A 15,773-nucleotide genomic window follows, 5' to 3' on the forward strand; every position below is an offset into this window, starting at 1 on the left:
CAGATTCATATCTCCCCATTTCTCTGATTAACACTGATAAGATATTAGCAAAAATATTGGCGACTAGGCTTAGGGAGGTGCTGCCGGTCCTTATACATGCGGATCAGTCTGGATTCATGTCAGGTAAAACAACAACTGACAACCTTATTAAATATTTTGCAAACACCCAGGTGGAACCCACAAATAGCGGTGAGAGGATGATATTGATCTTAGATGCCTCAAAAGCTTTTGATACCATAGAATGGCCCTTTTTGATAGCAACATAAAAAATAAAAAAAATTGGGGTTGGAGATATTTGTTTCTTGGGTTAAATTATTATATACTGATATATCTGCAAAAGTGATATTGAATGGAGAACACTGATAACATACCAATAGGTAGAGGTGCTAGACAGGGGTGTCCCCTTTCCCCTCTATTATTTGCCATAGCCATGGAACCGTTAGCGGATATGATCAGGCAAGATAGGGAGATTGTGGGTTTTAGGCATGGTTCCCACGAAGAAAAAAAATTTCCTTATATGCGGATGATATTATGCCATTTGTGGGTTCACATGGTTCACTTTCTAAGATTTTCCAGATATTTGATGATTACGGTAGATATTCCGGCCTTAAAATAAACTGGGCTAAATCAGCATGTATCCCAAATCACCCTCTAAAGAATGTAATACCGGGCCAATTGGAGATTAAGAAAATAGATGAGCCGGTAAAATACCTAGGTATTCAGGTCACTCCCAACCCTAAGGATTACTTTTAGGCTACTTTCACACTTGTGTTCGGAGCGGATCCGTCCGGTGTCTGCACAGACGGATCCGCTCCTATAATGCAAACGATGGTATCCGTTCAGAACGGATCCGTCTGCATTATATTTCAGAAAAAAAATCTAAGTCTAAAAGTTAGTCAGACGGATCCGTCCTGACTTTGCATTGAAAGTCAATGGGGGACGGATCCGTTTGAAATTGAACCATATTGTGTCAACGTCAAACGGATCCGTCCCCATTGACTTACATTGTAAGTCTGGACGGATCAGTTTGGCTCCGCACGGCCAGGCGGACACCCGAACACTGCAAGCTGCGTTCAGGTGTCCGCCTGCTGAGCGGAACGGAGGCGAAACGGAGCCATACTAATGCATTCTGAGCGTATCCTTATCCACTCAGAATGCATTGGGGCTGTACAGATCCGTTCGGGGCCGCTTGTGAGAGCCTTCAAACGGAACTCATAAGCGGAATCCCGAATGCAAGTGTGAAAGTAGCCTAAATGTGCTTCCTAAAATACAGGAAATAAAGAAAAAAGTGGATGTGTGGAAAAAATTACAGGTTTCATTGGCAGGCCGCATCTCACTGGCGAAAATGTCTATTTTACATTCCTTGAATTAGATTATGTGGAACGCGCCGATTTCCGCATTGCACCCGCACTGAATCCGGACACATTCATTTATATGGGGCTGTGCACATGAGCGGTGATTTTCACGCATCACTTGTGCGTTGCGTGAAAATTGCAGCAAGCTCTATTTTGTGCGTTTTTCACGCAACGCAGGCCCCATAGAAGTGAATGGGGCTGCGTGAAAATCGCAAGCATCCGCAAGCAAGTGCGGATGCGGTGCGATTTTCACGCACGGTTGCTAGGAGACGATCGGGATGGAGACCCGATCATTATTATTTTCCCTTATAACATGGTTATAAGGGAAAATATGCATTCTGTATTAAGAATGCATAGTACAATAGGGCTGGAGGGGTTTAAAAAAAATAAATAATAATTTAACTCCCCTTAATCTACTTGTTCTCGCAGCCGGCATCTCTTCTGTCTTCATCTGTGAGGAAAAGGACCTTTGATTACGTCACTGCGATCATCAAAGGTCCTTTTCCTCACAGATGAAGACAGAAGAGATGCCGGCTGCGCGAACAAGTGGATTAAGGGGAGTTAAATTATTTTTTATTTTTTTAAACCCCTCCAGTCCTATTGTACTAAGCATTCTGTATTCAGAATGCTATTATTTTCCCTTATAACCATGTTATAAGGGGAAATAATACAATCTACACAACCTTGAACCCAAACCTTAACTTCTGTGAAGAAGTTCGGGTCTGGGTACCACATTCAGTTTTTTTATCACGCGCGTGCAAAACGCATTGCACCCGCGCGATGAAAACTTAACAACGGAACGCAATCGCAGTCAAAACTGACTGCAATTGGGTACCTACTCGAACGGGTTTGCCGCAACGCATCCGGACACGCTCGTGTGAAAGAGGCCTTTGGGCTGTGGACCAAAATTTGGAAGGAAAAATTGGCATAAGATGTATGGGATTTGTGGACCAGTAGGATGTCAGCTCAGCTTTTTTGGCAATTCCCATATTGAATGCTAGGGCAAGGAATTTTTTAATTTCTGGCACATTAGTTGGCATCCAAAATTTAGGTTTTGCATAAGATGAATTTGGATTTTCTGCCAAATATTGCCGGGCATATAAGTTTGCCTGATGCACAATTTCCTCTAAAAAAGTTCCTCAGTAATAAAAAGTAAAAAATAAATAAATAAATTAAAAAAGTGAGGAAAACTTTTCAGTTTGCACATTAAATGCCAGGCTTAGGCTACTTTCACACTTGCGTTCAGAGCGGGTCCGTCTGGTATCTTCACAGACGGATCCGCTCCTATAATGCAAACGCTTAGATCCGTTCAGAACGGATCCGTTTGCATTACCATTGTTCATGATAATGCAAACGGATCCGTTTTGACTTGACATTGAAAGTCAATGGGGGACGGATCCGTTTGAAAATTGAGCCATACTGTGTCATCTTCAAACGGATCCGTCCCCCATTGACTTACATTGTAAGTCTGGACGGATCCGTTTGCCTCCGCACGGCCAGGTGGACACCCGAACGCTGCAAGCTGCGTTCAGGGGTCCGCCTGCTGAGCGGAGGACAAACGGAGCCAAACTGATGCATTCTGAGCGGATCCGCATCCACTCAGAATGCATTAGGGCTGGACGGATCCGTTCGGGGCCGCTTGTGAGCCCCTTCAAACGGAACTCACAAGCGGAGCCCCGAACGCTAGTGTGAAAGTAGCCTGATGCTGAAAATGGTGGAATGTTTGGCATATTATTTGAGGGGGACCATACCAGATTTGTGTCAGACTGGGCAAATCGTGTTTGAGGCAGACTATGGACCTTGGCGCTAGTAGTTTCATGCACAGATTAACCCCCCCGTTCACCAATGCTGTGACTTTCTCTTTGTGCCACGTGGCTTGTAGACAGCCTGGGCACATAGTGGCTGGTACTCGCCTGGGCACATAATGGCTGGTAATCCTCATCACTTTCACACTAGCATTTTAGCTTTCCGTTTGCGAGATTCGTTCAGGGCTCTCAAAACGGTCTAAAACATATCAGTTTTGCCCTAATGCATTCTGAATGGAAAATGATCCGCTCAGAATGCATCAGTTTGCCTGACGAAGCGGAACCAAACGGATGCGTCCTGGCGCACAATGTAAGTTAATAGGGACGGATCCTTTTTCTCTGACAATAGAAAGTGGATCCGTCCCCCCATTGACTTTCAATGGTGTTCAAGACGGATCCATCCGGTTGTACTATTGTAAAGGAAGCGTTTTTTGCAGATCCATGACGGATCGGCAAAAAAACGCTAGTGTGAAAGTAGCCTAAACTCTGCTGCCTTCTCTGGATTTTTTGTGGCATGTGGGTATCACAATCAGAGCCACCAGAGCTTGCAGCCAATGTGTCATTGCCTTGAATGGGTTCATACTCTGAACCAGACTCTTCCCCACAACTTTCCTCACTAGAGGAACAAACAAAAGCATACAGCTCTTCAGCTCTGAAATATCTATGTGCCATTTTATACGAATTCAAATAAAGATAAAACATACTACACATGTGTTTTTTTTTAAGAGATAGAGATATATAAAAGGAGCAGTGTACAGCGATCATTGACACAGTCGGGGCTGGGATGTTTCCCGTGCCTCAACTGTCACTATATTTGTAAATCTAAATCCTTTGTACATCCATATACAGGAAAAGAGTATCCCATTAAATTCCATCTTACTTGTTCTTCATCATATGTGATTTATGTGCTAGCATGTCCCTGCAACCTAATATACGATGGAGAAACGTCAACGGAATTGAAACTAAGGTTAAACAATCATAGAAATTCAATAAGGAAAAAGCGTATCGATTTACCAGTCTCTAGACATTTTGGATCCCTTCATCATACTGAACGGGATCTAAAATGCTGGATTATCAATCATATTGTGCTACCCAGAAGAGGTGGCGATCGTTTAGCAATTTAAAAAAAATAAAAAAGAAAGAACTACGATGGATATATGCCTTGGACAGCTTGCACCCTAGAGGGCTCAATGCTGAGTTTAGGTGAGAGACCATTGATTTGGGGCTGATCCTGATCTTCCTTGTATTTGCGGTTTTCCTGTCTCAATTATGTACGATAGTGCAAAGGAATGGTGAAAGTACAATTTGTAATTCACATGAAACATACCATCTAATTTGAAACTAATGTGTAAATTTATCTTTGCCTGCTAGTTATTTTAACCTTCACATGATCGGATGTGGATCCCTGAACTAGATCTCCTTCTTTTGCGCAATTCCAGACATGTAATTTTAGTGTAATGCTCTCCTTAGAATTTTGGGGAGGACCCCCCTATGGCTGCGTTATTGCCGGCAATTAGGTTGACAGTGTCAGCGGGGTTCATTGAGGTGTCCCCTTCTGACATAGGCGACCCATTGGGTTGGGGTCCATCTCGGCCGAGTTGGAGCTCTCCCCATATGCTGGACAAGTAGGAGTTACCTACCGCGGCTAGATACATTGTTGAGGAGGCATTTTGTATAACAAGTACATCTGTAACGAACACTACTGGAACCGTAGGGCAGTTTGCCTTCAAGTAAAATGGTGGTCCGAGTATAACTGTGAAGAGCGCATGCGTCACATTGAAGCGGTATGACACACATGATGACGCTCGTCTGGATATGCGCAATGAACTGCTGGAGACGCTCAATGGAGCGCGATAGTCTCTGCGGGCGCCATAGCTTTCAGAGGTGTGATTTCTATGATCCTCATCCGCTACACTAAGTCACTTTTTATTATAATCTTACTAAAGATGTAATTTATATGTATTTGATGTCTTGTATACCTTATGGTTACTTGATCTACATGCAAGGATATAGTTCTCGTATTGTGGATCTCATGGCACATGTCACTTTATGCATATGCACTTTGTTTATTTTTAGCACATGTATCAGATGTAATTAATTTCACTATGATTGCAATTATACTGTGATTGGTTTGTCACTTAAGATATGTCTTTATATGCCCTCACTTTTCACTGTTTCTATGCTTGAGGAAGGCTCTTGTGAGCCAAAACGTCGCAAGTTTGCCATATAATGGGTGAATAAAAGCCTTTTGATTTCACTACATTTCAGGAGTGCAGTCCCACTTTTTCGCTTTTAATACCATTGGGGATTGCCGTTACCCCTTGTTGGACATTGCACCCGCTCCCTGGGTGGTGCTCCCGCTGGACTTTTTTTCTTCAATAGATATACATCTATCTATATCTATCTATCCATCACACACTCCACTATTCTAATTACTAATAAAATATTTTTATTTTTTTTCTATGAAAAAAAAATTAAATAAGTGTATAAACAAAAAACGTACAGACAATATAATTTACGTAGGGCTATACACTAACGATAACAAAAAAATTAACTTTCACACCAAAAACTGGTGTTAGCGTACTTAGTATAAATCTATAACTATGCGCTATGACAAAATGCACGCGCTTTTGACCATTACGCATGCACACAAAAGAACGCTTACACTAACTAGCTATATTAATGGAAAAAATAAAAAATAAAAAGGGGGGTGTGGGTTTTTAACAGTGAGGGCAAGAAGGGGTTAAATGGCAGGAACAGTGTAACAGCTGTGTCCTGAGGTAACTTCAGCAGTGTCAACAGGGTCTCTCTCTGAACACCAAAGGACACTCAGCAGAGAAAGGGACCCTGCTGACTTTTAAAACCTAGGATACCAGCACCGTACGGCGCTGATATCCCGGGACAGAAATGCCAGCGCCGTAGTACTATGGCGCTCTAATCGGGCGGGCACAGGAGCTTGCTCAGCCCGATCCGAGGCAGGGGTCCAGCAGTCACCGATAGCCGGACCCCCTGTTGTATGCGCCGGCATCGGTGAAAACACTGATGCTGGTTGCATTAACCCTTGCACGGCAGCAGTCAGCGCTGACCGCGGCACGTGCGGGATCCTGCCGGGTGGGGAGGGCCATCGGGTCCCCGAGCTGCTGTGACGGGGACCCGATGGCCTTCTTAATGACCAGAGTGGGACAAAAAAGGGAAAAAAAAGAAGTTAAAAAAATATATAAAAAAGTCACCACATAAGACAACCACTTAAAAAATAAAAACCAATGGCAACCCATAAACCTATTCATCAAAATCTGCGCTGCAAAGCCCATATAGGCGCTCCTTCCTTTGAGTCCTGCCGTGTGCCCCCACAGCAGTTCACCACCACATATGGGGTGTTGCCATATTCAGGAGAAAATGGGTAACTAATTATGGGGTGCTTTTCCTCCTGTTACACCCCTTGTGAAAATGAAAAAAATTGGGGCTAAAGCAACATTTTACTGGAAGAAACAAAACTTTTTTACAGCCAAGTGTTTCCAAATTCCGTAAAATGCTTAGGGGGTCTAAGTGGTCAGTACCCCTCTTAATATATTCTTTAAGAGGTGTTGTTTCCAAAATGGGGTCATTTTTTGATGGTTTCCACTGTAGGGGTACGTCAGGGTCTCTTCAAATACAAAATGGTGCCTAAAAACAATTCTAGCAAAATCTGCATCCAAAATCCATATGGCGCTCCTTTCCTATTGACCACTGCCACGTGTCCATAGAGCAGTTTACCTCCACATATGGGGCATTTCTGTAAACTGCAGAATCATAGTAATATATATTGAGGTTTATTTTGCTGTTAACCCTTGCTGTGTTGCAAGAAAAAATAAATTGATTAACAAAACAAAAATCTACCAAAAAAGTGAACATTATTTAAATTTAAAACACCATTTTCCTTTAATGCTAGTGGAACACCTTTAGGGTATATTTTTGTAACTTGTTTTAATAATTCGAGGGGTATCGTTTCTAAAATGGGGGTCATTTATGGTTTTCCATTACCTAAGCCCCCCAAAATCACTTCTACCGAATTGGTGGCAAAAAAAAAAAAAGTTTTGGAAATTTCATTGAAAATTTGCTTCTAAAACTTTTAAGCCTTCTAATGTCCTAAAAATTTTAAATGATATATACAAAATGATGCCACATAAAGTAGACATATGTGGTGGGTGGGCGATATGGCCTAACATCTATATTGCAATATAATTTTAAGCATGTGCGATATGCGATTAATATTGCGATATATTGTTTTCTATATTTTGGGGGGTTAAACTTTATTTTTAAAAACTTTTTATTTAATAACTATTAGCCTCCTTTAAGGGCTAGAACCCTTGTCATATTCACCCTAATAGAGCTCTATTAGGGTGAATAGGACTTTACACTCTCCCTGCTGCCCTGTGCTTTGTGCACACAACAGCAGGGAGGTGACCATGGCAGCCAGCCTCTCATGTGCCCCCCAGCCTCTGATCAGCCCCCTCTGGTAACTCAAAACCGACCCCCCCTTCCCTCCCCAGTATTAATCATTGGTGGCAGTGGCCACAGGGTCCCCCTCCTCCCCCCCCCCCCATCATCATCATTGGTGGCAGTGGGCAGTTCCGATCGGAGTCCCAGCAGTGTAATGCTGGGGCTCCCATCGGTTACCATGGCAACCAGGATGCTACTGAAGTCATGGCTGCCATGGTATGTTAGTGAGCAGCATTATACTCGCGTGCGCCGTGGCTGCCGGGCGCTGCTCCTTCTCATAGGTCTGTGCGGCGCATTGCTAATGCTGTAAGCATTAGCAATGCACCGCACAGACAGAAGAAGGAGCGCCTGGCGGCCACGGCGCACTGAGTTTAATGCTGCTCACTAACATACCATGGCAGCTAGGACTTCAGTAGCGTGACTCCTGGCTGCCATGGTAACCGATCTTCACTACAGCTCCATGGTCATATCGCGGTCCGGCGATATGCACAAAATCCATATCGTGGCACAAATTTATATTGCACATCGCCTATATCGCCCACCCCTAATATGGGGAATGTTAAGTAATAAATATGTTATGAGGTACCACTTTCTGTTTTAAAAGGCAGAGAAATTGAAATTTTGAAAATTGCAAATTTTTCAAACATTTGGTAAATTTGGGATTTTTTTCATAAATCAAGTTGAAATATATTGATTCAAATTTATGAAGTACAATGTGTCAAGAGAAAACAATTTCAGAATAGCTTGGATAAGTAAAAGTGTTCCAAAGTTTTTACCACATATAGTGTCACGTCAGATTTGCAAAAATCGGCCTGGGATTGAAGGTGAAAAGTGGCTCTGTACTGAAGGGGTAAAAAAAATATGTTACTTTTCCAGTGAGTTTCGCCACTGGATGGCGCCAGCACTTTGTTCTGTAACCTGAAGAGAAAATACGTCAAGTTACAAAAACATGCCTACTGCCGCGACGTAGAAACTCGTGCGGTGGTAGTAAAGTGGTTAAAGAGGTTTAGATTTCATAGATTGGAGGCATATTGCTAGGAGGTGGGACCCACATCTATTTCTAGAATGGTGCCTGCAAGGTGGAGGAGAGCAGACCGCACATACGTGGCCACCCTCCATTCATTTCTATGGAACTGACAAAAATAGCCCAGCATTGGAACAGCCATTTCCATCAGCCCCATAGAAGTGAATAGAATTGTGGCCACGCATTCAATTACTATAGGACTTCCAAAAAATAATTGTTTAGTATATTACATTTAGGGTCCATTCACACATCCGTAAGTGTTTTGCTGAACCGCAAATTTGCGGACCGCACATCACAGACACTATAATAGAAAATGCCTTTTCTGGTCTGCAATTGGACAAGAATAGGACATGTTCTATTTTTTTCAGGAATGGAATTGCGGATCCCGAAAATGCAGATTCGCATCCGTTCCAGCCCTATTGAAAGTGTATGGGTCCGCAAATTACAGAACGAATGCGGTCGTGTGAATGGACCCTAAAGGGGGGTTCTCTGAGCTTTTAATATTGATGACGTATCCTCAGGATTGGTCATCAAACAACCCTTGGATCCACTGCTGAAAAGCGGTGCTCAGTCCATCTACTACATCGGAGTAGCTGTCATGTGGTCCACGTTTGAGAGACCAGAATCTTTTGCGATACACCTTATGGATTAAGGTTTGTTTAATCTTTGTCTCAGGGAAGAGCTTCACTTTCAGAGCTTTACCTCTTAGCCCTGGTGTCAAGTACCGCGCCCATTGCTCACAAGACAGCTGGTACTTTAAAGGGAACCTGTCCCCTAAAAAAAATGCCTCCCAAATCGCCAGCATTACCTTAAAGGGGTTGTCCGGGATCAAAATATATTTTACAAAACAGTTTACTCACTATTAATAGCTGTTTCAAGGTCCCCCCAGATGTTTTTATTTATTTTTTCGATATCAGCAGTGCTCCGACAGTCCCCCACTGATTGTCGACATCTAGGTTTATGTGTGCGGTAACTTCCTGCCGCACTACCTTCTGGGTCCCAGCGCAGAGCAGCATTGCGTGGTTTCTGGTGTCTGTCTGCACATCTGTACATCCGCCCCCCCCCTCCCCCGATTCCTCCCCCTTAGTTACACCCCTAAACTCTGCCTCCTTCACTAATAAAGCGCCCTGCCCGGTGATGTCACTGGACCAGAGAGGCGTGGCTTAGCGCGGGTTGTTGCCGCCTAGCTACCACCCATCCATGCGCTGTGAATAATTACTTTGGCTGACGGTGATGTCACAGGGCTCCTTGCGAAGCGGAAGAAGAGGCTTTAACCCCCTGCACGCGCATGTAACAGCAGAGTTTGAAGTCAAGGGGGCAGCGGCCTCCTCGCTTCAAGTCAAGCTAAGGCTACTTTCACACTCGCATTTTGTGCGGATCAGTCATGGACGGATCTGTTTAGATAATACAACCATCTGTACTATCTTTAACATAGCCAAAACCGATCCATCTCAAACACCATTGAAAGTCAATGGATGACGGATCCGTGTTCTATTGTGCCAGAGAAAACGGATCCGTCCCTATTGACTTACATTGTGTGCCGGGACGGATCCGTTTGGCTCAGTTTCATCAGACGAACACCAAACCACTGTAAGCAGCGTTTTGGTGTCAGTCTCCAAAGCGGAATGGAGACTGAACTGATGCATTCTGAGCGGATCCTTTTCCATCCAGAATGCATTAGGGCAAAACTGATCCATTTTGGACCGCTTGTGAGAGCCCTGAACGGATCTCACAAACGGAAAGCCAAAACGCGAGTGTGAAAGTAGACTAAGCCTGTCCCTTACCGTCCACCCTTCACTGCGATTGACATCCTGCAAGTGTCGCGCATGCGCAGTGCGCTCCTTGTCACTGCATGATACCATCTCCCGCACTCAGCCGGCGCATGCGCAGAGGGAGAAAAGCTGCCGTCTGAGTGAGGGAGCCGGAGATGGGATTGCGCAGTGACAAGGAGCGCACCACACATGTGCGAGACTTGCACGATCCCAGCCTCACAGCAGGATGTCAACCACAGTGAAGGGAGAACGGGTAAGGGGCGGGCTTAGCTCGACTTGAAGCAAGGAGGCCGCTGCCCCCTTGACTTCAAACTCTGCTGTTACATAGCGTGTGCAGGGGGTTAAAGTTAGCTTTTCAAGAATTTGGTGCATCTGGCTGGGGAAGAAAAGGATCTTTAGGAACATACTGCTGGCGGTTTGGGAGGCGTTTTTTTTTTAGGTGACAGGTTCCCTTTAACCCTTTCATGACCAAGGGTCATTGATACCCCAGTGTTCAGGTCAAAATTTACAAATCTGACATGCGTCACTTTATGTGGTAATAGCTTTGGAACACTTATTTATCCAAGCCATTCAGAGATTGTTTTCTCGTGACACATTGTACTTCATGATAGTCATAAATTTTAGTCAATATATTTCACCCTTTTTTTTTTTCTTCATAAATAAACCACAAATTTACCAAAAAATTTTAAAAATTTGCAATTTTCTAAATTTCTATTTATCTGCCTCTAAAACACAAATTGATACCTCAGAAAATATTACTTAACATTCCCCATATGTCTACTTTATGTTGGCATCATTTTGGAAATGTAATAAAAAAAATTTTAGGACATTAGAAGGCTTAGAAGTTCAAAAGCAATTCTTAAAATTTGTAAGAAAATTTCCAAAACCCACTTTTTAAAAGGACCAGTTCAGGTCTGAAGTCACTTTGTGGGGGCTTACATAGTGGATATCCCCATAAAAGACCCCATTGTAGAAACTACACCCCTCAAGTTACTCAAAACTGATTTTACAAAGTTTGTTAACCATTTAGATGTTCCACAAGAATTAAAAGGAAAATGGAGATGAAATTTCTAAATTTGACTTTATTGGCAGATTTTACATTTTATTAAAGGGGTTCTGCACTTTCATTTAACTGATGATCTATCCTCTGGATAGATAATCAGCTTCTGAACGGCGGGGGTCCGACACCCGGGACCCCCGCCAATCAGCTGTTTCAGAAGGCAGTGGCGCTCCAGCAGCGCCACGGCCTTCTCACTGTTTACCGCCGGGCCGCCCGCTGACGTCAAGACTAGTATCAACTAGCGAGGGCGGAGCCAAGTTCCATTCAAGTGAACAGAGCTTAGCTCCGCCCACACTAGTTGATACAAGTCGTGACGTCAGTGCTGGAGCGCCGCTGCCTTCTGAAACAGCTGATCGGCGGGGGTCCCGGGTGTCGGACCCCCGCCGATCAAAAGCTGATGATCTATCCAGAATATAGATCATCAGTTAAATGAAAGTGCAGAACCCCTTTAAAGAAAAAAAAAATTAACACATTTAGGGTTCACAGCCAAACAAAACTCAATATTTATTACCCTGATTCTGCGGTTTACAGAAACACCTCACATGTGGTCATAAACTGATGTAAGGGCGCACGGCAGGGCGCAGAAGGAAAGGAGCGCCACATGGTTTTTGGAAGGCAGATTTTGCTGGACTGGTTTTTAGATGCCCTGTCCCATTTTAAGCCCCCCTGATGCACCCTACAGTAGAAACTCCCCCAAAAAAAGTGACCCCATTTTAGAAACTAGGGGATAAGGTGCCAGTTTTATTGGTACTATTTTGGAGTACATATGATTTTTAATTGCTCTATATTACGTTTTTTGTGAGGCAAGGTAACCAAAAAAAAAAATGGCTGTTTTGGCAGTTTAGCTATTTTTTACAAGATTCATCTGACAGGGTAGATAATGTGCTATTTTTATAGAGCAGATTGTTATGGATGCAATGATATCAAATATGTCAACTTTGTGTCGGTTTTACATAATAAAAGCATTTTTGAAAATAAATTATGTGTGTCCATTTTCTGAACGCCGCAATAGCATTTCTGAAACCAAACAAAATTATGTTTTAGTGTCTCCATAGTCAGAGCCATAGCTGTTATTTTTTGGGCGATTGTGTTAAATAGGGTATCATTTTTTGCGGGATGAGGTTAGGGATCGACCGATATTGATTTTCTAGGGCCGATACCGATAATTTGTGAACTTTCAGGCCGATAATTTATACCGATATTCTGGTAATTTTCATTTTTGAAAAAAGAAAAAAAATTAAAATTCCTACACAAATCTGCTGAAAATTAATATGTTTATTGTTAACGTGTATTTATTTTTTAAAATCTTTCTTTCATTTATACTTAATATTTTGGTGTTTTTTTCTCCCTTTTTTTTTTTTTACTAACTTTTAGCCCCCTTAGGGACTAGAACCCTTGTACTATTCACCCTGATAGATCTCTATCAGGGTGAATAGGAGCTCACACTGTCAGTTTAGTGGTGTAGAACTGGACATATGGAGTCATGCCACCAGCTGGTACTCTCTCTTGGCCTGATGCTTGGCACACTCTCTCTCTTTGCAAGATAGGGGTCTTGTGTGCGACCTCGGCTAGAGAGGACACTAGACTTTTCCTGACCCCTCTAATGGTTCTGTGAAAGATTTGTGTATGACCCGCATGCCATCTTCTTATTTTAGGATAGGGGTCACTGTAAAGTAGTTCCATCTTAGGGTGCATTCACATCACCATTTAGCTTTCCGTTCTTCTGATCAGTCAGAGGGAGACGGGGGGGGCAAAACACACACACACACCTGATTCAACAGGATCCATAATTATTATTATTTTTACCTCTCTTCTTTTGACGGATCAGAAGAACAGAAAGCTAAACAGTGATGTGAATGCACCCTCACTGATTTTATGGCTACAATTAGGGATGAGCGAATCCACTTTAGATGCTTCATCCGAAGTCGATTCGCATAAAACTTTGCTAGAATACTATGTACAGTAATAGAATATATTGGCTTCGATGAGCCGAAGTTATTACTTCGTTAAACTTCAGGTTTCTTCGTAAATTTCTACTGTAAAAAAAAAAAAAAAAAAAAAACTGGTTCGGTTCCAAGGTACCAGCAGTATTCTAACTAAGTTTGGATGCTTCATGCGAAGTCGATTGGCATAAAAGTCGATTTTCTCATCCCTAGCTACAATCTCCTAACCTGGCTTTAGGAAAGGGACATGGACGAGGGTATGACCCACTGCAGGAATGTAAATGAAGTGGTGCCCACTCCTAACAATTTTGATCTCTGGATACCTATCACCACAAATTGGTATAATAGAAAGATTTGCACCTATGTCTTTGTCTTTCAATGACTGACCGAACACGGACTATGTGAATAAGGCCTTACCGTATACAAGAAGCCCATATACATTGTCTACATGTGTCCATGAAAATAAAAACATCCTACACCTGTGAACAATTTTGCAGCATCCCAAGTTGCCTGCATTTTAGGTGGATCATATTTGACATCAATATGCGCACCAAGTCAGACACCAATGAACCCTTAGAGACACTACCTTCCCCTTTACTACAGTTCTGGTATTTCAAAATACTGTAGCTCATGACATGGAGGAGATTTTCAGCAAAGGGAAAAAAGACAAAGTGCAGCAGTTTCCCCTAGTAATCTATAGGAGCGCAGCTCTCCTAAGGAGACACTATCCTGTCCACTAGACTAGAGTGTAGACTCCCAAATGTAAAAACCGTCATATGTGACCTTACCCACAGTGTGCTGAAGTAATCCAGAGCCCCGCAGATCAGTCCACACACATGAGACACCAGCTCACGCACTCCGAGGTAGCTTCCGGCCAAGTATAGCAGGTACAAGAGGGGTGCCCCAGCCAGGACTGGCACCATTACCCGCAGCCTGCGGGCAATAAACTCACCCAGAGCCTCCAGGCTGTGATTGACAAAGCTGACGGGCAGCAACAGAGTTGCGAGTACAATGGATGAGCCCTGACGCTGGAGCCGGCATAGCCAGCGGCGGCATACTCCAGTCAAGGAGTGCTTAAACGGGTGAAGGAAGGTGCCGCATAGAGCGGCCCACAGCAGCGGCCGCAGGAAGGCCTCCAGGATAAAGTAGACGAGCACAGCCGCCCCACAACATCCGGCCGCAAACAACAGAGCTCCGGTGTTGTAGAAAGCCTGCTTGATGTTCCGATCAAAACGGAGCTGGAACCCGGGGGGAAGCTGGAGTAAAGAGGGCGGGCTTCGGGACCAGGTTTGCCCTACAGGCGTTTCGGGCAGAGGTGTAACGATTGGCCGGGTAGGCCTGGAGCCCCGTATAGGGCTAGAGGAGCTAGTGTTGCTGTGGAGCGGCTCCTCATTATCTTCCATGTCTGTAAGTGTCCACTGCCAGAACCCGGCTGTTACTGAGTACGCCCCTCCCACCGAATGCCACGCCTCTCAGCTGAACTGACTAGTCACGGGCAACTTCCTTGTCTTGCCTCCCTCCCAGTTGATATTGATAAGGGCTATTCCAGAACAGCCTCCCATTAATTTCAATGGGAAGCAGCAAACTAGCTAGAGAAATTAGCGTAAAGTGGAGTTGGCGCTCCTCTGTCATTTGTTTCCAGCGGTTATACAGATTGAGTAATGCAATTCAAACAATTTATTTCGTTTTACAGTAGTTTCATCCAATTGCCCAATATTTGTTTCCAAGGTACAAACAGAATCTCTAGACCGGACATTTCAGTCACATTAGACCTTCCTCAGCGGTCACATTTTATCTGTTCTGGTAGGAATAGTGGGTCTCAGGGCTTGGATATCCAATAAATACTTTGAATTGCAACACTTAAAATCTGTGTGCCTCAATCTCACTATATGTACAGTCGTGGCCAAAAGTTTTGAGAATTACATAAATATTGGAAATTGGAAAAGTCGCTGCTTAAGTTTTTATAATAGCAATTTGCATATACTCCAGAATGTTATGAAGAGTGATCAGATGAATTGCATAGTCCTTCTTTGCCATGAAAATTAACTTAATCCCAAAAAAAACCTTTCCACTGCATTTTATTGCTGTTATTAAAGGACCTGCTGAGATCATTTCAGTAATCGTCTTGTTAACTCAGGTGAGAATGTTGACGAGCACAAGGCTGGAGATCATTTTGTCAGGCTGATTGGGTTAAAATGGCAGACTTGACAAGTTACAAGGAGGGTGATGCTTGAAATCATTGTTCTTCCATTGTTAACCATGGTGACCTGCAAAGAAACGCGTGCAGCCATCATTGCGTTGCATAAAAATGGCTTCACAGGCAAGGATATTGTGG

The 15,773-nt window shown here is 43.4% G+C and overlaps 1 protein-coding gene across 6 annotated transcripts in view; it reads right to left on the reverse strand.

The window, feature by feature from the left end:
- Positions 1-14,860, reverse strand: part of TMEM245 (transmembrane protein 245) — a 946,795-nt gene extending 931,935 nt beyond the window's left edge. For all 6 annotated transcript variants that reach the window (XR_005778944.1, XM_040431820.1, XM_040431819.1 and 3 more), the window contains exon 1: positions 14,227-14,860. Coding sequence is in view for 5 of the 6 variants with exons in the window: in XM_040431820.1 (XP_040287754.1) it covers positions 14,227-14,841 (615 nt within the window). In the remaining variant the exon portion in view is untranslated. The remainder of the gene's footprint in view (positions 1-14,226) is intronic.
- Between the last annotated feature and the right edge of the window lie 913 nt (positions 14,861-15,773).

Source organism: Bufo bufo, chromosome 5 (assembly GCF_905171765.1).
Source record: "Bufo bufo chromosome 5, aBufBuf1.1, whole genome shotgun sequence".
Taxonomy (NCBI): Eukaryota; Metazoa; Chordata; class Amphibia; order Anura; family Bufonidae; genus Bufo; species Bufo bufo.